The 24,843-nt window shown below is 41.9% G+C and overlaps 2 protein-coding genes across 3 annotated transcripts in view; one reads left to right on the forward strand and one right to left on the reverse strand.

Annotated features, from left to right (window-relative positions):
• Positions 1-2,194: 2,194 nt before the first annotated feature.
• Positions 2,195-22,831, forward strand: lamp1a (lysosomal associated membrane protein 1a). The gene is made up of 9 exons (XM_007904069.2): positions 2,195-2,329; positions 7,661-7,779; positions 8,980-9,193; positions 12,041-12,202; positions 13,743-13,942; positions 15,662-15,784; positions 16,440-16,512; positions 18,839-19,006; positions 20,756-22,831. Exons 1-9 carry the CDS (start codon positions 2,206-2,208, stop codon positions 20,893-20,895), a joined length of 1,323 nt encoding a protein of 440 aa, XP_007902260.2. The 5' UTR covers positions 2,195-2,205; the 3' UTR covers positions 20,896-22,831.
• Positions 22,832-23,245: 414 nt separating this feature from the next.
• The window catches only part of grtp1a (growth hormone regulated TBC protein 1a), a 29,517-nt gene continuing 27,919 nt past the window's right edge, over positions 23,246-24,843 (reverse strand). For both annotated transcript variants that reach the window (XM_007904068.2, XM_042334335.1), the window contains one exon: positions 23,246-24,055. In XM_007904068.2, the coding sequence (XP_007902259.1) occupies positions 23,966-24,055 (90 nt within the window). In that variant the 3' untranslated portion in view covers positions 23,246-23,965. The remainder of the gene's footprint in view (positions 24,056-24,843) is intronic.

Here is a 24,843-nt window from a genome sequence, read left to right on the forward strand (position 1 = left end):
CCAAGGATCCCATATATTAAATTGTGACATCAAAATCAAAGGAGGAATCAGTGTTCTGAATACAATAGTGGAGTTAACTTGTGGCTGCTTTCAAGCCACATCAGGACAGATATAATGAATGCTATGAAGGATTCATGTAGAATGGTTGACGATTATGGAATACATTGCCAAAAAAAGACGAGGCTAGAAGAATGCAGAGATTAGAAGGATCGTATACACTGATCACCATCCTGACAGTCACCTTGACTCCACTCTAGCTCTCCAAACTTTCCTTCATTTGCCATCACTGTCTTGACTGGATTCCTGCTTAGGACATTAAGGTACAGTAGAGCTCCCCAACATCAGCAAAGAGCTCATGGTGCAGTCAGAAGCAGTTACAGTAGAACCTCACAAATCCAGTCACTCAGGGGACTGAGAAAAAGTGACCTACTTAGTGAGGTGACCTGATTACTGATTCAGGTCACTGATGTTATGTTAAGGGCCTTGGTAATGGGCAAGCGTGATGAACATTCAACAACCATACTTTGCAATCTCATTAAAATAATGGCATTGTCACATTTAAAACAAAAGCTGTCAAGTATTCAGCCTACTTTTTGAGAATGCATCCAATTTGTGTTCTGCCAATGCCATAGATCACAGCTAACTGTCTATGACTTTTGCCCTTACTGTTTTTGACTCTCAAGTAAGGACAACTCCTTCTGTGGTGGGATGTTTACAACACTTGTCAACAGTTACTAAATCAAAACAGTGTACAAGCAAATCATGTACTCTGAATATAGCACTTATCAAGAATTGACCACAGGAGCTCAGGTTAGGCCATGAGTGCTGGGCGATTTTCGTTGATTTTCCCCTTGTGCTGCTTCCATGATCCCAACAATCCCCATGCCATAAATACACGACTGGAGCCCACTTCCCCCACAGTAGCAGCGTTAAGGAAACACCATGAGATGCCTGAGGCTTACCACACTACTGTACAGGTTAGTAGTAGAGGGGGGTGTTTGTACTGCTTTCGAATTGGAGGAGGGCGCTGTGGCAGCTGCAATCAATGACCATTGCCCTGAATAGTGAAGGTACCCAGTTTAGTGAAGCAGACAGACTATCTTTTAACATTGACAATGAAAGAGACTGAAAATGTGCCCGCAATTGTGAGGTGGCTGGATTACTGAGGTGACCGCAATCTGTATAATACTTCTACTGTATAATAATAATCCTTGCATTTGATACATTGTTGAGATGTCTCAAAGCGCTTCACAGAATATACTGGAGGGTGAATTGACTGTATATTTTATGGGCAAAACGTGGCAGCCAATTGCGCACAGCAGTGTCCCACAAATAGTTGTGGATTGAGTGACCAAATTCTTATATATATTTTTGGTGGGATTATTACCCCTGGAATGCGATCCGCCAATCGACTAACAATTGGTTCCTACTTCTGCTAGGTAAGGAAGAGTAAGGAAACTTGCCTAATAATAATAATCCTTGCATTTGATATAGCGCTTTTCACGTCTTCTAGACGTCTCAGATCGCTTCACAGAATATACTACAAAGTGAAGTTACTGTATATTTGTGGGCGAAACGCAACAGCCAATTGTGCACAGCAGTGTTCGCCAAACAGTCATGGATTGAAAATGAACAATTTATTATTGTTTTTTGTTTTGGAGGGATTATTATCAGGTGTGTGGAGTAAGGAAACTTGCCCAAGGTTTCGCCCGGCCTGGGATTGAACTCAGGTGTCTCGCTTGCAAGGCGAGCGCTCATATGGCAGTCACTACATTTTACAGTAAAACTCTTGAGGTGCTTTGAGCGTCCTCAAAGGCTCCTGATGTAAGAGGCTTTTTTTTAAAAAAATGCAAAGATTATAATTACATTAAAAGTTAAACCACCGTCCCATTAAGTCGTCCAACTAATGATTTCATACGAATGGCCTAATTCTGTCACTTTTCCTGTTGAGGCAGAAAGGACGCCTGAACGCTGGGAGGGAGGGAGGGACCGGTGTGCAAAAAAAAAAGGGAAAAAGGTGGAACTCGTCTCCGCGTCGAGGTTCCTGTTCAAAAAAAAAAGTTGCAAAGTTAGCAAATCGGTCTGACACAATAACAGCGGCTGTCAGGTGCGAGTCTTGTGATGGCGTTGGCAGCGTGTGACTCAGTCAAGGGAACTGGTCACAGGCCAAGCTGCGCAGGCGCGCGGTGCACCCGCGATGATGTAATGAGTCACGTGAGGCGGAGGGTTTCCGTGCAGTGCGCGAGGCGGCCGCGAACCGTCAGTCGGACCATGAAAGAAGCCATGGCGACCGCGCTCTCTCGCGGCCTGTTCCTGGTGCTCGCCTCGGGTAAGGACAGACCGCCAGCTCGGCTCGGCCTCCCGCCCGCCCGCCCTCCCCCGCCGCCGCAAAGCAGACGAGAGCCCCCGACCAGCCGCGACACGAGCCTCGGCCTCCCGAGACCGAGTACCAGCCGTGTCCCGGCCTGAGCGCCGGTGCGTCAGTGCCTCCTCCTCCTCAGCCCCCGCCAGCTGCAAACTTCACCCCCTGCCGCCAGGTGTGGATCTGGCGGGGCCCGGCGGCCAGCGAGGGCGGGGGCAGCCTCCCGTGCTCGGGAGTTACACCGGAGCTCCTGCTCGTCCGCCATGGGCTCCTGGTCCTCTGCTGTGAATGCCCCTCCTCCCCTCCCCTCTCCTCCCCATCTTCATGTTCACAGCTTAGTCTGCGGGACGCCCCACCGGAGCTGGAAAAAAGCCCCTCAGCGGCTGTTCCACCCTGTAGGGTGTTGGCCGACATTGTAGTGCCAGTTGCTCAACTTATTGCGCTCAGTGAAAGATCCCTCTGAACACTCGGATTCTCGGTGATGTGTGGCAGTTCGTCCGCAAATGTGAGGAAAGATCTGGAATGCCTGTTTTGGACAACTTTTGGCTATGGCAGTCTCAGTGTACACTTTCCTTCAGTACGCCAGACTGCTGCCAAATACTGGCCCAGTTGCAAAATCAGCTCTATATCGTATATAGGAGGAACAAATGCTAACCCTTAAATGAATAACGACTTGCATTTATTTATACAGTGGCCCTTCGCGCAGGTAGCATTTCAGAGCGCTTGGAGGGGAGAGAGGGGACTCGTGTGGTTACTCTAGTGTGCCCCATAGTTTTTGAGCTTCGACCCACAGCAGAAAGTAGATGTATTATTAATCTGGAAACGGATTAATGATCTGCTGACCTCAGGTAGAATGATCCTCATGCTCTCAGTCACTATTCATCAAAAGTGACGTTATTTTTGTAGATCAGTAGACAGTTGTGCAGTTGTATTTTTTGAAAAAAAAGTTTAATATACTTTTATGCGACTAATGCATTCAGAAGCATTTCTCTGAAGCAAGCACCAAATACAGATATATTGTTTTCCTCTAAAAGTTCAGTATTGAACCCCCCCCCCTTGAATGTGGTGAATGTTTTATAACGTGACTTACTTGGCTTGAAAGGTGCCAGCAGCTGGTTATACCTTGCCTAGTGGTTGTTTTCTTAGTTAGCCTGGATGTGAATGCTGACTGGTTATTGAACTGTAGGGGCAGTGTGCGTATGCCTGGCTGAATCAGGAGTACTCTTGCCTGTAAGTCAGAAGGTTGTGAGTTCGAGCCCATTGTCTGAGGGATGGAGGGCGGAAGGGTGTGTATTTAGTAGAAATTGTAAGTCGAAAATAAAAATGTCGCTCTTAGTGAAATTAGGATAGGATTTTCGCTGTGGTTCCGTTTTACAGTGAAACTACTAACTGCCTAGGTTCCAGCATGAAGAACAGCCACTTAAGTAAATTGTGGTAGGCTGCTGGAACATCCTTTGGATCTGCACCTGAGCAGGATTGAATATCTTGTATGAGAGCAATAAAAGGAAGAAAATTACCAGCAAAATGTTTTACAGAGTCTTGTCTGTGCAGTTCCTCATTTGGGAGAATAAACAACAACTTGCATTTATATAGCACCCCTCATCCAGGGTAGTAACCCAGAGCGCTTAAAGGACAGATTTCTCCCAAGCCTCAACCAATACTGAGTAAGTTCTGATGAAGGGTCGTGGATCCGCCACGTTGACTCACTTTCCTTTCTCAAAAAATGCTGCCTGACCTGCTGAATGTTCCCGGCGATTTCTGTTTTTGTTTTCAGATTTCCAGCATCTGCAGTATTGTGTTTTTTTTCTGAGTAATTTATGGCCATTCTTGCCACTATTTTCATGATGCAATGAAAATATTTTCTACATTTTTGTCTTAAATTCACATTTATTCTCTTTAGATTTTTTGTGTAGTTCTGACGTGTTTTTAATTTACCCTTAAATGACAGTTTAAATGCTTTCTGTTTGTCTTTTGAGTCTCATGAACTTTCTCAGATAATTACTGTTCCTGAGAGACATATGAATATGACTTACAGAGATTAATCTGCCTTCTCTAAAGTGTAGCTTGAACATGTGATACAGTGTTTTAGTTAGAATTTTAAAAGTACTACATAGGTTAAGACCACCTGAGAGGTAGTAAATATTTCTAAAGCTGAACAGTTACTTTGCAAGCACAACAACAACAACAAGATTCCATTCATAGAGCGCCTTTCACGTCGGGAGGACGTCCCAAAGCGCTGGGCAGTTGGGTCAGGACCCGAGCAGGGGGGAAATGGTCAGGGTGAGGGGAGGGAAGGGGAGTGATGTGGTCCCGAAGCCTGGTGCGGGACAGTACACGAGCTGCAGAGTTCTGAATGACCTGCAGCTTGTGGAGGGAGGTGCCGGGAAGGCCGGCGAGGAGAGAGTTCCCATAGTCCAGCCTTGAGGTGATAAAGGTGTGGACCAGAGTTTCAGCAGCGCATGAACAAGTGCATGAGTGAATAGCCTCATTGTTGATCCTGACATTTTGTTCATACCATATTTTTAAAATACCTTCTAATTTAGTATTTGTGATCTTGCAATTGAAAATACTTTCACAGCTATTAAGTCAACTGTGGTTCACTTATTAAGAGATTTGTGAGGGAATCTACTTTCCCAAACCTTGTTTGTGGTTTGTCCTCAACAACAACTTGGATTTATGTAGCGCCCTCCACGCCGGACGGCATCTCAGAGCGCTTCACAGTGACAGATCCCAAGGCCGAGCCAGGGGGAGGAAGGTGACCAAAGGCCCCGTTGAAAATAAAGGTCTTCAGCGGAGACCTGAAAATAAGAAGGGAGTAAGGAAGGGAGTTCCAGAGCCTTGGGGTGTAGTGCCTGAAGGCACGGCCATCGACAGTTGAGCTGAGCATTCAGGGGATAAGGAGGAGGCCAGACTCGGTGGAGCGAAGGCAACGGGCACTGTTTTGAGGAGAGAGGAGGTCAGAGAGGTAGGGGGTGCAGAGGAGTGGAGGGATTTGAAGACAAAGGTGAGGATCTTGAAGTCGATCCTCTCTGGGACAGGCAGCCAGTGCAGTCTGGCAAGGACTGGGGTAATCGGGGAGCGGAGTTTGGTGCGGGTAAGAATGCGAGTGGCAAAGTTTTGGATGACCTGGATTTTGTGAATGGTAGTGGAGGGGAAGCCGGCGAGAAGGGATTTGAATAGTCCAGCCGAGAGGTGACAAAGGCATGGATCAGGGTTTCAGCGGCTTTTGGAGTGAGGTATTGGCAGAGATGGGCGATGCGTCGGAGGTGGAAGAAAGCGGTGCTGGTGAGGGACCGGATGTCGGGGACGAAGGGTAATTGGGGGTCGAGCCTGACGCCTAGATCGCGTACGGCTTCAGAGAGTTTTGGGGGGAAGTCGGGTAGGTGGAGGAGGTGAGAACCATGTGATTTTAGATGTTGACAAGAGCCAAAGAGTATGGCTTCTGTCTTGTCAACATTCAGCTGAAGGAAATTCGCACTCATCCAGCTCCTGATGTCTGTCAGGCAGGCTGACAGAATATCAGGGGACTGGGGGTCCCGTTGTGAGGTGGAAGAATAGAGTTGGGTGTCATCCATATACATGTGGAAGTGTCTGCGGATGACATCCCCAAGAGGGAGCATGTAGATCAGAAAGAGGAGGGGGCCAAGGATGGATCCTTGGGGTGCCCCGCAGGTAACCGAGTGAGAGCGGTATATAAGAGGTTACAGTATTACGTGAGCTACTCCAATTTATGCAACAGAGCCAGCAAAGTAAACAATATCTACCCTGTTTCCTATAGCCAATCAACAATGGACCTCTTGCAATTGAAGAAGGGAAAAAAACATCACTGAATCTAAACCTGAGAGAAGTATTTTGGTTGGTCTCCCGGACCGCCTTGTTACGTGCGGAAATCAATCATGATGCTTAGCTGTATCCAAACCAGACAGATTTTCACAAATTTATGCCACCTACATGTGGGAACCTTCCTGCCTTCTCTCCCTAGAGGAACACACCCTGCTTATCTAATTCTGGAATGTATTAACAACAACAACAAGATTGCATTTGTATAGCGCCTTTCAAGTCGGGAGGACGTCCCAAGGAGCTGAGGGGCACATGTTGCAAAGGGACCCTAGATTGTGCGTCTGGAGTTTAACCATTGATAGCTTGCCATTGAGAGCACTATCTAGCAAGCTTTCATGCTGCTTGACCAACTAGGAAGGACCACATTATCTATTAGGACTTTGGCTTGCTGTGACTAGAGGGCATCAATTTCAGATAGCTAGCAAATGGGGAGATTAGATTAGGGAGGTAAATGGGATTAGAAAAATTGTTCTTTAAAAGAGCCAGCACCGACAAAGTGTATTTATAGTCGTATGGTTACAAGCTGAGTGGGAGAAATCCCTGCTGTCATTGACTGGTCTGCCTCTCTAATTCCTGCCAATGAGCCAGGCTGTCATCAGCAGTCCCCTTGAATATTGTGAACCTGTCTGGCTCAGGACCTGCAATAAAGGATAGACTCAATTTTGATATTCTGTTGTGCATGACACCTTAGAGCCAACCCAGCTGCAAGTAGACCCCGCTTATCTCCTTTTTTGTTTTCCTTCCCTATTTCCAGGAAGATAGTCATTAGTTGGTCATTTGGCATATGACAAGCTTAGGATTCAACCCTCACCTAGAGAAGAAATGATTGAATAAATGTCCAAACAAAACAAACAACTTCCATTTATATTTGTAGAGAAGCAATCTTAATTTATCCTATCTATATCTTTACCAAATGATGGTCAATATTTTTGTCAAAGAGGATTTTTTTTGGTTGTAGCCAAGCCTTAATTTTGGAAATCTAACCATCACTCTTGAATTTGTCTTGGTATGTACAAGATGTAAAGGCAGAACTACCTGCTTTTATTCTTGAAAATAGTATTCCACAACTCATAAATGCTCTTGGTCTATGTATTTTGTCCTTTTCTGATAAGGGAGTACAGTACGAGTATAAACTCTTTATTGGGAAGATTTGCAATTATAGTGCCCTGGTGTTTTTATATTGTGTGCGATCTTTGCCCTGTTGTTGAATCGGGCACATATTGCAGTACTGGTATGGGCAGAGGTTTATTTTAAATAAAGAGATCTTTTGTAAGAGTTTAAATCTTTTAACACATTACCATTTACAACAGAATCACAATGAGTTATCAGTGATCTGATAAAATCTACAGTCACTACACATGACTGCATAGTTTGTGAAACGTTTGAGATGTCTTGACGACATAAGGTCAAATTCAATTAATATTATTAAAATGCAGTTAACTGCCTTCTTCCATGCAGGTTTCCTACAAACTGCATCAGCAAACACGTTTGAGGTGAAGACTGGGAATGAAACCTGTATATTGGCTAAATTTGAGGCTACATTTGTAATCAGTTATGAAACAATTGATAAAAGAATGGTAAGTAATTTTTTCTGTACATTTTGCATTTAATATTCTAGTTAATTGATGATTTAAATTGTTGCTTAAATGTGTTAAAACGTTGTTAATAATTGGCAAAATTCAACCATTATGTAGCAGTTCTGAAGTCAATGGGTGAAGGTTGCTCTGAAAAGTGCAGTTTGTTCTCTGGATTTGAAACCATTCTGCTACAGAGTACAGGGGAAGAGTTAGGGTGTAAATGGCAGTATTAGCGAAGTGAAGATTGAAATGCTGGGTTAGTTTTGTAATTACTTGTAAGCATTCAGATTCCTCTTCAAAGTCGTATCTCAAGATTTCTGTACCCTTTCAGCTCAATGATTTCATTACAAATTGAAGAATAAATCCTTTTTGATTTAAAAATCAAAGTTCCATTTCAAGAGGATTTTTGCAGGCCATAATTCCTTTGCTGATGGGATAATTAAAATGATCTGTTGGGTTCTTAGAATAGCAAATACTTAAGGGACAGCTACTTAATGTTTTTCTTCTCCCAAATTGATATTACCTGCATTTGGAGAACTCATTTGCCCAAATGAAGATGTTAATTCTGTTATGAATACATAAGTAATTTTCTGGCTTCCCCATGAAATGTTCAGTGAACTGTAGCAAAATATAAGGTCCCGAGTTCCTTGCTAGCTGGGATCCATTAAGGCATGTCTATAGCCAAGTGGTTCTTACAAAAGCATGTTTTGTGCTGCTTACGTCAATACAATGCTGTCTTTTTTTTAGCGATTTTTAATGGGAGGGAATGATTCCATGACAGAATAATGTTTGAGGTAGGGAAAGCAATATTTACAGAATTCAGGACTTGTGGAGGTACATTCTCCCCCCCCCCCCCTTTCCCTATTTGGGAGCTTATGAAAGGATTTGATAAGATTGATGTTGATGGGCTCTTTCAACTTGTTAGTGAGTCCAAAACTGAAAGACATAGATAAAGTAGTAGATAAATGGGAAATTTAGGGGGAACTTCATGCAGAATGAGGAATTCGCTGCTGGAAGCTGTGATTGAAACAGTAACTTTAACGCATTCAAGAACATTTTATGCATACTTGAGGGGAAGAGAATAGAGGAATAATACAGGTGGGGGCACGTGTGGAGTATAAACATCAGGATGGACTAATTGGTCTGAATGGCCTATTTCTGTGCCAAATCACTTTATGTAACTTTTATTTTCTATTTCAGGCTACAAGTTTCTTCAACCTTTCAAAGAATGCAACAGTAAATCCAAGCAGCAGTTGTAATAACATGACTGTACCTCAACTGGTAATCAGCTTTGGGGATGGTCATTCCATCGGCATGAATTTTTCAAAGGACTCCATGACCTACAGAGTAGAAGTACTAAGTATTTCTTACAATGCCAGTGATCGTTCACTTTTTCCTAATGCAACTTCTGGTGGTAAGTTAAACTGCAGTATAGTCATCTGTTTTAAAGTTTGGTACTATGGAAAATTAAAGTGTTTCTAAAATAGGAGGCAAAATATACAACCAGGTGGACAGGCTGGTGAGTTTCATCTTTTTATGCGAATATTGGAAAACATATTAAAGGAGTGAATGTTGAAGCTTCTTGAGAAGTTTAGAATTGATAAGCTTCTAAGTGATCAGAAATCGATTGAATCATGGGAAGTATCAGATGTTTGTGGATAGAAGAATAACTAGCTGGTTGTCTTAAGCGTTCTGTGCTGTGATCCACACTATTTACACTATTACATAAATGATTTGGAATTGGGGACTAAAACAAAGCTATGTTGCTGGTGATGCTATAAGAGGGAGTGGCACTGCAAATAACAAATAGAGAACTCTGGCTGTATTGGTTAGTTGAGCTGGTTCAAGTGGCAAATGCTATTTAATTTGAACAAATGCAGAATGGTAAGATGAAAAAAAGTAAGCTGAGCAGATAAACTAAATTGTGATTAAGGTGAGGGATATGGAGGTACGTGTGAGTAGTTTGCTGAAACCATTTGAAAGCAAGATCTTCAGTGGTTCGCATGGTTTGAGTCCTACTTAACCGCCTTTATTTCATCTCGTCAAATGGTTTTTCCTCCCACCCCGTCACCTGCGGGGTACCCCAGAGCTTCATCCTTGGCTCTCTTCTTTTCCTTATCTATATGCTCCCTCTGGGTGGTGTCATCTGTAGACATGGGGTAAACTTCCACATGTATCTGGATGACACACAAATCTACTTTGCCTCCTCTAGTAGCAACACTAGGTCCACTGATGTTCTATCAGCTTGTCTGGCAGACATCAGGGCCTGGATGAGTGTAAACTTCCTGCAGCTCAGCTGGATGTGGACACGACAGAACCCATACTCTTGGCTCCTGTCAACATCTTCACTCCTGCAGATTTGAACTCCTCAACCTCCCTGGGCTCTCACTCACACTCACCGAACCAGTGTGCAATCTAGGCGTACAGTTCAACCCCCAGCTGTCCTTCCTCCCCCACATCCGGTCCCTGACCAGGACGCCTTCTTCCACCTCCACCATGTTACCAGCCTCCGACTGTACTTTATCCCAAATGCAGCCAAAACCCTTGTGCATACGTTTGTCACCTTCAGCCTGGATTACTCAAAAGCACTCCTCACCAGTCTCCCCAGCTCCACTATTGCAAAGATCCAGCTCATCCAGAACCCTGCTGCCCACATACTGAGCCAGACCAAACTCCATACCCACATCTCACCAGTCTGGCCAGGCTCCACTGGCTCCCCATCATCGAACGGATGAACTTCAAGATCCTCATGCTCGTGTTCAAATCCCCTCACTCTCTGGCATTCCCCTACCTCTCCGACCTCCTCACTCCCCACTCCACCACCTGGCACTGGCCTCCTAATAATAATAATAATCCTTGCATTTTGATATAGCACTTTTCACGTCAGGAGGACGTCCCAAAGCGCTTCACGGAATATACTGTAAAGCGAATTGACTGTATATTTGTGGGCGAACGCGGCAGCCAATTGCGCACAGCAATGTCCCACAAACAGTTGTGGATTGAAAATGCCCAATTTATTATTGTTTTTGTTTTTTGGAGGGATTATTATTAGGCGTGTGGAGTAAGGAAACTTGCCCAAGGTTTCGCCCTGCCTGGAATTGAACTCAGGTCTCTCGCTTGCAAAGCGAGTGCTCTAACCACTGAGCTGCAGGACTCCACAGGACTCCTGCTCAAACTCTCGGACCCCACTCCACCATCGGAGGTTGCACTTTCATCCAGTATGTCCCGAAACTCTGGAACACTCTCCCTCAATCTCTCCGCCTGGCCCCCCTCTCTTTTTCAAGTCCCGCCTGAAACCTTCGACCATGTTTACGACCACCGGGTCCCACCCGACCCCGGAGTCAGCATCCGCCACTGTTCAGCACTCTGAGACGCTACCCTGTGTGGAGGGCTCTATGTAAGTGAAAGTTGTTGTTGAAGTGTAAATAATAATAAACCTTGCATTTGATCTAAGCGTCTTTCACATTGGAAGGGCATCTCAAAAGAGTTTCACATGATTACTGTAAAGGATGTAATGTGTAGTTTATAGATGAATGCTATATCTAAAGGAACTATAAATTGTAGAAAGTGATACTGAAATTTCTTGGGGAATACAAATCTCCCTACCTGGAGTACGAATTCTGATTTTCAGTAAAACATTTTGGTATTGGAAAGTTTAGAGTGAAGGGCAAATAAATTAATAGCTGGAATTAACTACCTGGGTTTCAGGGGAAAGCTATGGAAAGTGGGAGTGTTTAAACCAGAGAAGGCAAGGTTTAGGGAGATCTTATTGAAGTTATTGAAGATCGTAGAAATGACGAACTCTAATGTTTAACATTGTCGCAATCTCTACCAAGGTATTTTTGACTAAAGTTCAGAAGAAGAAATGAACAGTTTTTGAAGTTATTTTACACAAGAGTGGCAAACAGTAGAACCCTGTTGTAACCTACTTTGTTATAGCATAAATTTTATCAGCAAATTCAAGAGGAAATTTGATGCATATTTGGCATATATAGGAAGTATGAAGGAAAGTGTTTTATTGTTTTGAGACCAACCAAATGACCAAAATGGTGGCTACTATTTTTATACAGTTTGCTCCTAATTTTCTCAGTGGCTTTATGAGACATATTTTGAGTATCCACAATTGCTCTTGGGTGCTTAATTGAGTTGAATAATTGCACTATTTTTGTTGCTTTATCTACAAAGATTGTTTTGGAGTCTATATAATTACAATTTGTCCACAATTTTTAAACTATGTTTTTATTTTTTTTCCCTCTTTTAGGCTTGATAACTGTAGTTTCAAATGTTACAAACGTTGGTGGGAAAATGAACACAACATACACATGTTTCAGTGGCTATACTGTGCATTTGAAGAATGTGACTGTAACTATGAGCAATATCCAAATGGAAGCTTTTCTACCGGACAATACTTTCAGCAAAAATGGCAAGAATTTTCAGCTTTTACCTTGAGTTATTGAAAAAAATGTGTAATCTGATGAGAAAAAATTGAGGCATACATTTGTCAAAATTGGTGGTCTGCCATTTTTTTCTACTCTTGCTAAGGTTTTTAAAACATTGCTGTGTATAGATTTGCAAAAAAACCACTTTCTATTTTAGGTGGTTTCAGACGGTTATATAGATGGTTTCAGAGTATCTGATTTAGTTCCAAGTGGTGATGCGGCAACACACATTTTCACCATATGTACAACTCCTGTGTCAATAGTAAACATGGCTGCTATTTTCACAAAATATAAAAAAAAGTCTGACGAATTAATTCCAAACTGAGCATTTTCTTTTCTCTTCTGTTCTCTCCCCTCTGAAATGCACTCAAACATGATCATTGGCTCTCGTCAAAGTCTAAAATCTCACGGTTCTCACCTCCTCCACCTGCCCGACCTCCCCCTTAAACTCTCCGAACCCGTACGCAACCTAGGCTTCAGGTTCGACCCCCTTCCTCTCCCACATCTGGTCCCTCACCAGCACCAATTTCTTCCACCTCTGACACATCGCCCGTCTCCGCCAATACCTCTCCAAAAGCCGCTGAAATCTTGGTCCATGCCTTTGTCACCTCTCAGCTGGACTACTCTTTGCCAGCCTCCCCTCCACTACCATCCATAAAATCCAGATTATACAAAACTCTGCCACCCGCATTCTCACCCGCACCAAACTCCGCTCCCCGATTACCCCAGTCCTTGCCAGACTGCACTGGCTGCCTGTACCAGAGGATCGACTTCAAGATCCTCACACTTGTCTTCAAATCCCTCCACTCCTCTGCACCCGCTACCTCTCTGACCTCTCTCCTCAAAACAGTGCCCGTTGCCTTCGTTCCACCAGGTCTGACCTCCTCGTCCCCCGAGTTGCCCGCTCCACCTTCGGCGGCCATGCCTTCAGCCAATACGCCCTGAGGCTCTGGAACTCCCTTCCTCACTCCCTTCCCCTCTCTTCCCATTTTCGGTCTCGGCTGAAGACCTTTTTTTTTGACTGTGCCTTTGGTCACCTTCTTCCCCCTCCCCCTGGCCTGGCCCCGGGATCCGTTACTGTGAAGCGCTCTGAGACGCCGTCCGGCGTGGAGGACACTAGAAATCCAAGTTGTTGTTGGGTACGAAATGTACTGTCAAAGTTTTTGCTGTAAAATTCTGGAATTTTATACTGTTTTGTATCCACAATCCAAAGTTGCAACAATTCACGCACATTGTAGAATAGTGCAGAATGTACAAATGAAATAATTGGTGATTTGCTTGTAAATAATTTGGGGAAATAATTGAAGTATATATCAGGTTGCAGGAACCAGCAGAGGATGATAGCTATTCAGTGATGTTACTAAAAGTTGCAGAGGACAAACTTGGGACATACGATTATGTCCAATGTTTTTCACATTAAATGTTCACAAAATGTACTTGGGTTGTTCAGTATCATTTGTGAGGATCTACCTAGGTTTAAATCATTTTTTTTTAAAAATGACTATTTTTTCTCAATTTCTTTAGAAACTCTATGTGATGGTGACGTGACAACAACTCTACCCACTACTGTAACGACTACCATTCCAACACCAACAACCTCCCCATCATCAAACCCAGGGAATCCAGCTCCAAGAACATATAATATTAGCGGTGTGAATGAAACTTGCCTTCTTGCTCAGATGGGACTACAACTTAATATTACTTATGTTACAAAGAATAATAAGGTAATCAATTTAAAATGGATAAATAGAGCAAGCATTACATATCACATACGAGATAACAGCATGTTTACAATTTGAGGCAACACTTCCAATGATTCTTGCTCTGGGAATCCTTGGTTCTCGCGCTGAGAAGGGGCGAAGGGTATTCCGGTTGTGCTTGTCTCTTTAAAGACAGCAAGGTTCAAATGCATCTCAAGCTTGCGGCATTTAAGACCTGTGAGCAAACAGTCTCCTTTATGGATTCAAGCTCCTGGAAGGGGAGGGGCTTCCTCTGGCCCTTTTACAAAGACCAGGATCAAGCATTGAAGTGGCTTTAGGGAGGGAGGGCTGTGGCCTATACTGACTTGTCGCTAAGTACCCTGGAGGAGGAGGAGGTGGCTTCACAGTGGGTACGGTACTTCTATTTGCCAAGGTACCCTCACTTGAGGGAAGAGAGATGTAGGTGAGGACTTCTTGGAGCTGAACTGGCTCTAAGGTGGCAGTATCAGTAGTCCATTTGGGTCCATGGTATTCCAGGGCACTGCTGATGACAGCACAGTCAGCCTGGCTCATCGGCAGAACTTGGAAGGGCTAACCAGTCACTGGGGGCAATGACTCTTCCCACATAACTCGCCGTTAATCCTGCAAGCTACAACCTTAACAGGTAGGGTGATCCTAGCTGGACAAGCAATGGGAAAGCTTGCCAGACTGCTTCCAATGGCAAGTTGTGCAGTTTTAGTTGGTGGATTCTAGCTGTACCCCACACACACTCTGGGGTCAGTAAGCTCTTTGTCAACCTGCATCTACTATTTTCTGGAGTTAGTAAATGGGATGCGTCCCTCCAGGAGAGAGTGTGCATTCCATTCCAACAAATATGTCTGGATAGCCATCTGTAGGTGGGATGCACGGAACTCTTATTTGGTTTGGATACTCTTCACTTCAATCCACGACTGTTTGTGGGACACTGCTGTGTACAATTGGCTGCCGGGTTTCACCCACAAAATATACAGTCAATTCACTTTACACTAAATTATTGGCACTGTAATTATTTGAATCCCGTGAGCAGAAGATAGTGAATAAGCTGTCTTCTATTGGTGGGATTTAAAGTAGATATCCCTGGCTTTTGAAGCCGATCAGTCAACCAGGTGTGCGTGCTAGTAGAGTGGCCGGCGGGAGCATACACGTGTGGGTCCGTGGAATTAAAAATCTTTTACATTTTGGAGTTGGTCGAATAAGTGGGTTCCGGATACCTGGAGTCCGTAAAGCAGGATTTTACTGTATTTCCTTGTATTCCTTTGAACTGATTTAGTTGGAGCTAATGGTCTTTTCCCATCTGCTGAAGTATTCCAATTCTTGACAATTTGGGCATCTTTCATTGTCGCTGCATCATTGCTGGGACTGAAGGTGCTCTACAGCAAATAGCATTGGCTTTGCCTCAACATAATTGAAAGTTGGATGTTTTTGAAATGTGAACAGAATATGAGTTATTGGCCTCCAGGTATTCCTATCAATTTCTCAAACCTTGTATTTTATCTGAATCTGAGCAGCTGTGTCATTGCTTTCAGAATTTTTTAAAAAAGTGATCGAGTGCGTTGACTTTTACAAAGGAACCTGTATTCTTTTAGGAGTGTTTTTTCTATTGGTATAATGTGAATCTGGAAATCCTTAAATTGTATTATGAAACCTGCATTATTTATTCATGCAGTAAAAATGTCAAATATCAACACGTGTTTTTCTCTTTAGACGGCACAGAAGGTTTTCAATATCCAACCCAATGTAACCAACTCGAATGGAAACTGTAGCCATGATTGGGCATTTCTTCAACTGACAGATGATTCAACTGTCCTTACATTTCGCTTTGTTGTGGTGAGTGATAAGTTATGGAAGTTCCATACATTCATGTACATAATCTATGTATTAAAGATTAAAGCTTTCCAAATGGTTCCTGTTGATCCAATAAAACTTGATATACAATAAACCCCAGGCTAACCGGACCGTTGGGAGTGGGGGAGGATCTGGTCTGGCATTTTCCAAAGAGCTGCTAATTCTTAACTTAAAATTTAAATCAGTTTTTTTAAAAAAAAACCTTCCTAATCTATAAAATAAATGAATTTGAAATGCATAAAAAATTTACCAAAAAACAAAAAATAACAATAATTCTGTATTTGCCACTTATGTGATGCAGCTTCGGAGAGGCCTTGGGCTAAACCAATCGCAGTCAAATTGTGATATCACACGGGCTGGTGGGAGGTTGAAAACCTGCAATGGATTTTTAGCGTGTGGAATAGGTTTTTTTAGCACCCTGAATCACAGAATCTTTTTTGGATACATTCCAGATATGTGGTCACCGGATAGCTAGGGGTTTACTCTATTATGGAACGAGATTTGAAATAGCAAATGAAGAACTTTGTTGGCTGTGCCATTATATCTAACATACCTTTTCAACATAATTTTGTATACAAGTCACTACATTTTCAACATTGTCATCTGTGATTTAACATCTGTATGTTTTCTTATTCAGAATACTACTAGCAACAAGTTTTATCTGAAGGAAGTTGGTGTCATCACAAACTTGACTTTGCCTTCTGCTCAAAGTAAGTTAGAATATTTATGGATTTGCACACAGTTGTACTGTATTGTGTAAAACTAATGGTGATGGGTTCAATTCCTATTCCGAACAGTGTTTGGAATACTGTTCGGAATACTTTTGAGAAGAAGTCAAACCATTGGAAATATTCACTGTCTCAATGAAAATGCTGCCCCTACACAATACGCATTGGTCCTGTTATATCTTTCACTGGTCAATGCAAAAGAAGTGAGCAGAACTAACGTAGATAAAATTTGTCATTACGAAGTATAAGTACACTTCAGGCGCAAGGATAACAGATATGTTTTAAATCAGGAAGATAAGAAGAGCAAAAGAATCGAGGAATCCAAGTACATAAATGATTAAAATCTAGTTTGGGATGCAAAAAAGCAATTAATAAGGCTAATGGGGCACTGGGCCTTAACCAGGATTGCAGAATATAAAAGTGAAGCAGTGCTGGTCATACCTGATTTGGACATCCAATGTTTGGAAGGTTGTACTAACCTTTGGAGGGTGTCCAGTGACTTTGCTGGATTGGTACATAACACGAAAGAGCTTGGCTATAATGAGAGGGTGGTTAGAATCATCTGAGGGTTTGGGGAAATGGGGCTAAAGTCACAAACATCACAAGACTAAAATCCTCCTCCTTCATTCCCCCAGCAGTGTCAACTCACTCCTGGCTCTGATCTTCTCAATCTCCCTGGTTCCTCTTTGTGAAACTCAATGAACGAGTGCGCAACCTTTGTGCCCGGTCCAATCCTCAGCTCTCCTTCCTCTCTCCCTCACGTTCGGTCCCTGACCAAGACTGCTTTCACCTCTGCCAGAACACCTGCCTCTGCCCATTTCTCACCAACTGTTGCCAAGACCCTTATTCATGCCTTTGTTACATCCTGCCTGGCATATCATGGTGCATACTTTTTAAATACAGGTAAAATACGGGGAGGAAATCTAAACCATAACGCTTGACGGGGTTGCCTTTAACTTTGCAGTAGATTTGCCTTTACCTCATTAGGGGTTGACTGTCCACTGATTTGAACAGAGTATCACATCTACCCACATTGGGACTTGGACTCGCAGTCTAGGTTGCTGACACTCCAGTGCAGTGTTTGGCAAGTTCTGCAGTGTCAGAGGAGACTTTAAATTGAGTTCCCATCTGCCTGTTCAGAAGGGAGTTTCTCCCGGTCACCTTGCCAACAATCCCCCCCCCCCCCACTAAATTTCTTCCTCATGGCATGTTTGCCTACAAGTATACGGTCACTACACTTCACAGTACTAAATTAAATGCAAAGATTATTTATAATTTAGCAACTTATCACATTATGAAATGTCCCAAAGCGCTTAATAAGTAAAGTGTATTTTGTGGGTGATATTAGTAGTACTCAAGAGTCACCAAAGTTAATCTTCAGAATAGCCACTTTGAGTATGTGATACTGAATGTCAGCAAGACCAAGGCCCTCCTGATTGGCTCACGCCAGTGAGCCCTCGGATACTGGTAGCATCAGCCTCCACGGCTGCACACTCAACCTGGCTAAGCCTGTCAGGAACCTGGGTGTTGTTTAATCCTGAACTGTCCTTTCTCCCTCACATCCGCGCCATTACTGGCACTGCCTACCACCACCTCTGCAACATTGCCAGGCTCCACCACTGCCTCAGGCTGCCGAAACCCTCACTCACGCATTCGTCACATCAAGGCTCGATTATGGAAACTCCCTCCTCATCGGCCTTCCCAACTCTTCCCTTCACACTATAGATCATCCAAAACTCTGCAGCTCGTGTACTCTCACGCACCAGGCTCCGTGACCCCATCACTCCCACCCTCGCCCGACTCCACTGGCTCCCCATCCCCCAGAGGATTGAATTCAAGATCCTCATCCTCACTTTCAAGACCATCCATGGCCTTGCCCCCTCCTACCTCTCTGCTGACTCCCTATCAACCTGCCCGCTCCCTCCATTCATCGGGCTCCAGCCTGCTCCATGTCTCCCGCCCGACCCGCCCTACCATCGGTGGCCGGGCTTTCAGCCTCTCTGCCCCCACACTCTGGATCTCCATCCCACAGTCCCTTTGCTTCGCTTTCTCCCTTGCCTCCTTCAAGGCCGGTCTCAAAACCTCCTCTTCAATCATGCCTTCAGTCGCCCTCCCACCTCTCTGCCTTCCCTCACCCCTACCCCATGCTCGGGTCCTGACTCCAGACTGTCCCAACACTTTGGGACGTCCTCCCAACGTGAAAGACGCTCTATAAATGTAATTTTGTTGTGATCAAGTGTGCCAGATATTGTAAAGTTTTTTTTAAAAAAACGTTTCTTGGCCCTAACTTTAATTGTTTACCTTTTAGGGAATTTTAATGCCACAAATGCCAGCCTGACTTACCTACAGACTAGTGTTGGAAAATCTTATATGTGCCGTGCTAAACAGACCCTGCAAGTGACTCCAGAGTTCTCCATCAATGCATTTCAATTCCACATTCAGCTGTTCAAAATAAACGATGGAAAATTTGGACCTGGTAAGTGGTTGTGCTTTTGACTGTGTGTCACGTGTGAAGTGTCCTTTGTGTTCTGTTTCATAAAAGCTGCAAACCATATAAGCTAACTGTAGCACTTAGTTTAATTCTACTATAATCTTTAAGCATCTTTAGTGCCCATGAATTATTTGATAGACAGGGAGTTTTGAACTTTGAAACTAACCACTTGAAACTGATATGGCACTTATTGATAATACTTATGCAGTCATTGGGAAATCATAGGCACAATTCCAATTGCCTCATAGTTTAACGTTTTTTTTAAAAAAAGGCAATTTGACAAGTGATTTACACTTTCAGTTGTGTACAGCCCAGGCACTGGTGAAATGTATGTACAATTTATTCGGATTGACCAAGCTACAACAACCGTGCAGCACTTTTACAAGCTTTCAAACATAAACCAAGTTTCACAACTATTTTATGCATACCTCAAAGAGACAATTGGAGGCCTGACCTACTGTGCTCTCAGGAGAATAAGTCCAGCCTCTCTACATAATTGGAGACCCTCATCCCTGTATCATTTTTATAAATCTCCTCCGTACCCTCTTCAAGGCCCTGACATCCTTCCGAAAGTGTGGTGCCCAGAATTGGATACTGAGGCCTAACCAGCAATTTGTAAATGTTCAACATGACTTCCTTACTTTTATAATCTATGCTTCTATTTATAAATCCAAGATTCCCATTTGCTTTTTTTAACAGCTTTGTCAATTTCTCCTGCCACCTTCAAAGATTTGTGTATGTGAACCCCCAGGTTTCTCTGTTTCTGCACCCCCTTTAGCTTATATTGCCTCTCCTTCTTCCTCTTCCCAAAACACATCACTTCACACTTCTCTGCATTAAATTTCATTTGTTATCCATTTCTCCAGTGTCTGTGTTTTCTGCTACTACCCTCCTCACTGTTTATTATGTTTCCAAGTTTTGTGTGTTCTGCAAACTTTAAAAATTTTACTCTCTACACGTAAGTCCAGGTCATTAATATATATTAAAAAGAGCAGTAGTCTTAATACTGACCTTTGGTGGACACCACTGTACATCTCCTTCCAGTCTGGAAAAAACACCATTCATGCTTTATGTCTCCCAGCCAATTTCAGATTCATGCTGTCACTGTGGGCTTCAGTTTTGCTAACAAGTCTATTATGTAGCAAAACGCAAAATACTACAGATGCTGGAAATCTGAAACAAAAACAGAAGTCACCACAGAAGTCTCTGTGGAGAAAGGAAAGTGAGTCAGTGTTTCAGGTCCACGGCCCTTCATCAGAAGATGAAGGGTCATGGACCTGGAACGTTGACTCACTTTCCTTTCTCCATAGATTCTGCCTGACCTGCTGAGTGTTCCCAGCGACTTCTGTTTCTATTATGTGGCAGTTTATCAATGCCTTTTGAATATCCATATACAAATCAACTGCACTACCTTCATCAACCCTCTTTGATACTTCATCAAAGAACTCAATCAAGTTCTTCTACAGCATTTTAACTGAGTTTGAGCTGCTGGTCTTTGCTGACATTCCACTATAGTCAGAGGTGCCATCCTTAAGATGAGACATTAAAACAAAGGTGCAAGCTTCATGTTAAGGTGATGTTAAAGATTTTGGGACACTGTTCAAAAGAGAAGGGAGTTTCCTCTTATCCTGCCTAAATCCTCTTGTTAAATTGGTCATTCATTTCATGAATGCTATTTGATGTCCTCTTTAATTTCAAAGTTTTAATATTCACTAATTTTGCTTTTTAAAACAGCTGAAGAATGCAAGCTGGATCAAGACAACATGTTGATCCCCATTATAGTTGGCGCAGCTCTTGCTGGACTTGTGCTGATTGTATTGATCGCGTATCTGATTGGAAGGAAGAGAAGCCATGCTGGATATCAAACTATCTAAAGTCTGAATACAGATCTCAAATTGTTCCACCTCTTAAGAGATTATCTTACAAAGAAGTACACACAAATTTATTTGTTTGGAATCTTGGAGATGGATCTATAATAAAGGGAATGCTCCCTGTTTAAAAGAGATGTTAATAGTTTACTTCTAAATGATGCCCTGCTCTAACATTGCATAACCACTTTGTGAAATATTCTCTTGCCTTTGGGCAACTTTCATGATAAAAATGTCCTGAGGCAGGATGAATTGCAGCTCAGTTTTGGAACTCAGTACTAGAGTACGTGTAAGGCTGCCTTCTTGGCTGGCTTCTGAACTTAATCTGCATGCAGCCTGAAACTCCAAATTGCACAATCCTTTTGAGAAAATACAGTGTTCCAAGCAAGGTCTACATATTTCAGAACACTGAGAAAAGGGCTGTGTCTTGAGTAAACTAATAATATTTCATTTTGACTGCAACTGTTTAATGGAGCAAAGCATAAAATCATAAAGGGAGGGTTTGTTGGGTCCAAGCTTTACAAAAAACTGACAGTATGTTATGCTATTAGGAATAACACGAATCACAAACCTGATTTTTACTGATGAGGCCTAATTTACAAGTATAAATTGGGATGCTTTCAAAAGATTGCTCCCAAGAAAATCTCAAACCTTAAAAGCTTATACTGTGGTATTGCAGGACTTCAAATTGGGTAGAGTGCTCTTTAATTCTTCAGGTGAAGAGATTTCACACTGGGCTTGTCATCGGCTCCTTGTCATTAGACAGGTTTTAAATGTTTGGGTGAAATATAGAATATGCAATATTTGATCTGTATAGAAAATAAAAACACAATGCCACAATAGACTTGCTACAGCTCACTCTAGATACCACTTATTTTGAAATTATTCTTGGTTGTTTTGTATATCAGCTGTGTAAGAGTGACATAGCTAGTATCTTCTGAACAAGTTGATGGCAATTCTGCAATAGCTTTGATTGTGTATAAATATATGCAAATTCAATGCTGGCAAAAGCAGATTCATACCAATTTAGGTGTTTGAATACTTTGGATTGTAAAGCTGAGGAAATGTTGGCAGTATTAAAGGTTTGCTTGTTGGATTTAACACAAAGTTGGGTCTTGCTCTCTCACCAAAACTCTTCATGTGTGCATAATTTTAAGCTTGGTTTAACTTGATAATTTTTTTTAAATGTGGTTGATGGTATTTGAAACTTTATTCCTGAGTTATGTTTTTAAGCAGCTGGTATGAGCGTTTGGTTGAAGTTCAATTGGTATTCTACAACTGGTTGGGAGCGAGCACTCTTGCTATACTATGCCTATAGATTTTCCTTTTTGTTCAGTTTTCATAGCATTTAAATGGTGTGCCTTTTGAGTGATGGGTGCACCTTTCTTTTCAGGCATGTTGTACTGTATAGAAGAAAAATGCTGGCCATATGCTTTACAGAACTATTTTTGGACAGTTTCAAGCCTTTAAGGACTCAATGTGTAAATGTGCATTGCCTGTAACGATTCTAAAAGCATTATTTTCTGTAAGGGTTGTATGCTGATTTTCCCCATTTATTTAGAAAAGCTATTTGGTCAGCTCACTCAATTATAAAACAAAGGGAATCTCAACCATAAAATTATTTGCTAAATGCATTTGTAAGATTGCACCTGGGTAATTTATCCATTGCCTTCTCATTGCCTTGTGGACAGTATCTGTTGCATCTTGGCAGCATAAATGACGCGTGTTTCAGGTCTTACATACAACTTACCACTGAATTTTGGCTTAAATACTTTTAATTATCAATATTGGAAATTATTACTGAATCTTATTACTTGCTAGAATTGTCCTATTTGCCTTTTTTGTATTTAATGTTTTGATTTTTTCTTACCATTTCTGTAATACTGTTCAATGTTGCTAACTTGTACTTATGTACCAATAAAATCTTACTCTTCTGCCTGAATACATTTTTTTCAGCAAGATTTGCACTGGATTCATAGTTGGTTATCAAGCTTCAGTGGGACATTTGCAATATACAAAGGATAATTTCTGTAATTTAACTGTCACTGCAGATATTGCTCTGCATTATCCATGTGTTTACGTTCAACTGTGTTCCATATAGGTTGTAGGTATGAAGAATTAATTGTTTGAAGGAAAGGATAAACATGAAATGTGGCCAGAAGAGACCTGGAAGTAACTAATCGAGTAAGTATTTAAACTCCAAAGGCAAGAAAGGAGAATTCTAAATTTAAGCTCTGGCCAACTTGTAGAAATTAAGAAAAAATGAGAGGAAATGTGAGTTGATAAGTGTTTGTAGTAGTCATCATAATAACAACATATAATTGCACCAATGCTTTATAAGTCATTAAGATTTCCTTTTTTTTAAAACATTTATTTTTTTTTAGTTTCATTTTTAAATCTTTCAGTTTTACATTCACTCTGAATACAAAACAGATTTGTACAGTGATAAGGGAAAATATTCTGCCTTTGAAGGAGCAAACACCATTTTCATGAGGGAAATCAAACTGGTTTACTTGCATAAAACAAAGCAGTAATTCCCTGATTTAGTACCTACCTAGATAGCTTGTAGTTTCAGTTATTGTACACCTTGTAGCACTTCTACAGCACAAGATATTCAGTTGCAACTGATTGAAGGATGCTGGTATCAATGTTCATTTAAAATAATCAAATTAAAAGTAGTAGCAGTATTGAGAGTTTAACATTTGCTGAATTATATTTCTCTGTACAATTAACAGTGGAATCAAATGCAAACAATACACTGGAAATAAAGGTACAAACCAGATTTTTAAAAACAGGCTAAAAATTTCAAAATAACCTAATTGTTTAATTTCCTGTAGGCCACAGGGTGGCAACTATTTTACCATACAGTAAAATTATTTCAAACATTGCAAGTCATTTGATCAAAAAAGTCTGATCTACCTGAATTTAAAGTGTGTACAATATATCTACAATTATTCAAAAGGCAAAACTTACAGCATATTTTTGTTAACAGTCAACAAATGTTTCCTGATAATTGATTGAGGAATGTCAAATATTCTACTGAGGTTATCAGCGTTGCAGCAATGTGTAGTGTACATCAACCTTGTGCAAGTATTCTGGCCCTACAGCTCTCTCGGAGTTTGGTAATCAATGCCAAGGACAATCCACCAGGTTCACGAAATATTTTCTGCAGTAACAAGTTGAGGAAGAGAAGAAATTTAAGAAAAGTTAAAAAATGTGTTTAATTGTTCGATGTGTTTAATTGTTCGCAATGAGCTGTAATATCTCAAACACTGCTCAAATCCTCGACAGACATATGTCTCAAAGTACGTCACATTTGTAGACAAACGCGGTGGTCAATTTGAGCACAGCAATAGCCCACAAACAACCATGATGTGAATGACCAATTTTATTTGGGGGATTGTTGGCTATGACATTGGAAGAAATTCCTCGTCGTCTTATTCCAAATGAGAAGGAGCTTAGATATCCAAGAAGCGGAATGTCACTTTATCATCTCATCCAAAGGACAGCTTCTCCAACAATGCATCAGCTTGTAGTTTTAGCCTAGAGTCAGACTATGAGTTACAGGACCAAACGTGGGGCTTGAACCCACAGCCTTCTGACTCCCATGTGTGAATACTGCAACTTGAGCCAGATGTACAAATAAATAACTTTAAAGAGCAAACAGAATTGCTCCTCAGTCACATGCCTTCAGGCTAACAAATATAAAAGTTGTCGCTGCAGAGGACAACACCTCCATACATTCATGTAAAACTATTAAAACATGATCAAAATAGGTAAAACATGTTTGGAAAAGATGTCTACACTTTCCATAAATTTTGGTAAGTAATATTGTATACTTCTGAGTCATCAAATCACCACTGGCATTAATTTTACCACACATGCTATACAATACAATTTTACATTTACATATCACCTTTTACATCGGGAGGGTGCCGCAAGGTGCTGACAGTT

Source organism: Callorhinchus milii, unplaced genomic scaffold (genome assembly GCF_018977255.1).
Source record: "Callorhinchus milii isolate IMCB2004 unplaced genomic scaffold, IMCB_Cmil_1.0 Scaffold4, whole genome shotgun sequence".
In the NCBI taxonomy this organism is placed as follows: domain Eukaryota; kingdom Metazoa; phylum Chordata; class Chondrichthyes; order Chimaeriformes; family Callorhinchidae; genus Callorhinchus; species Callorhinchus milii.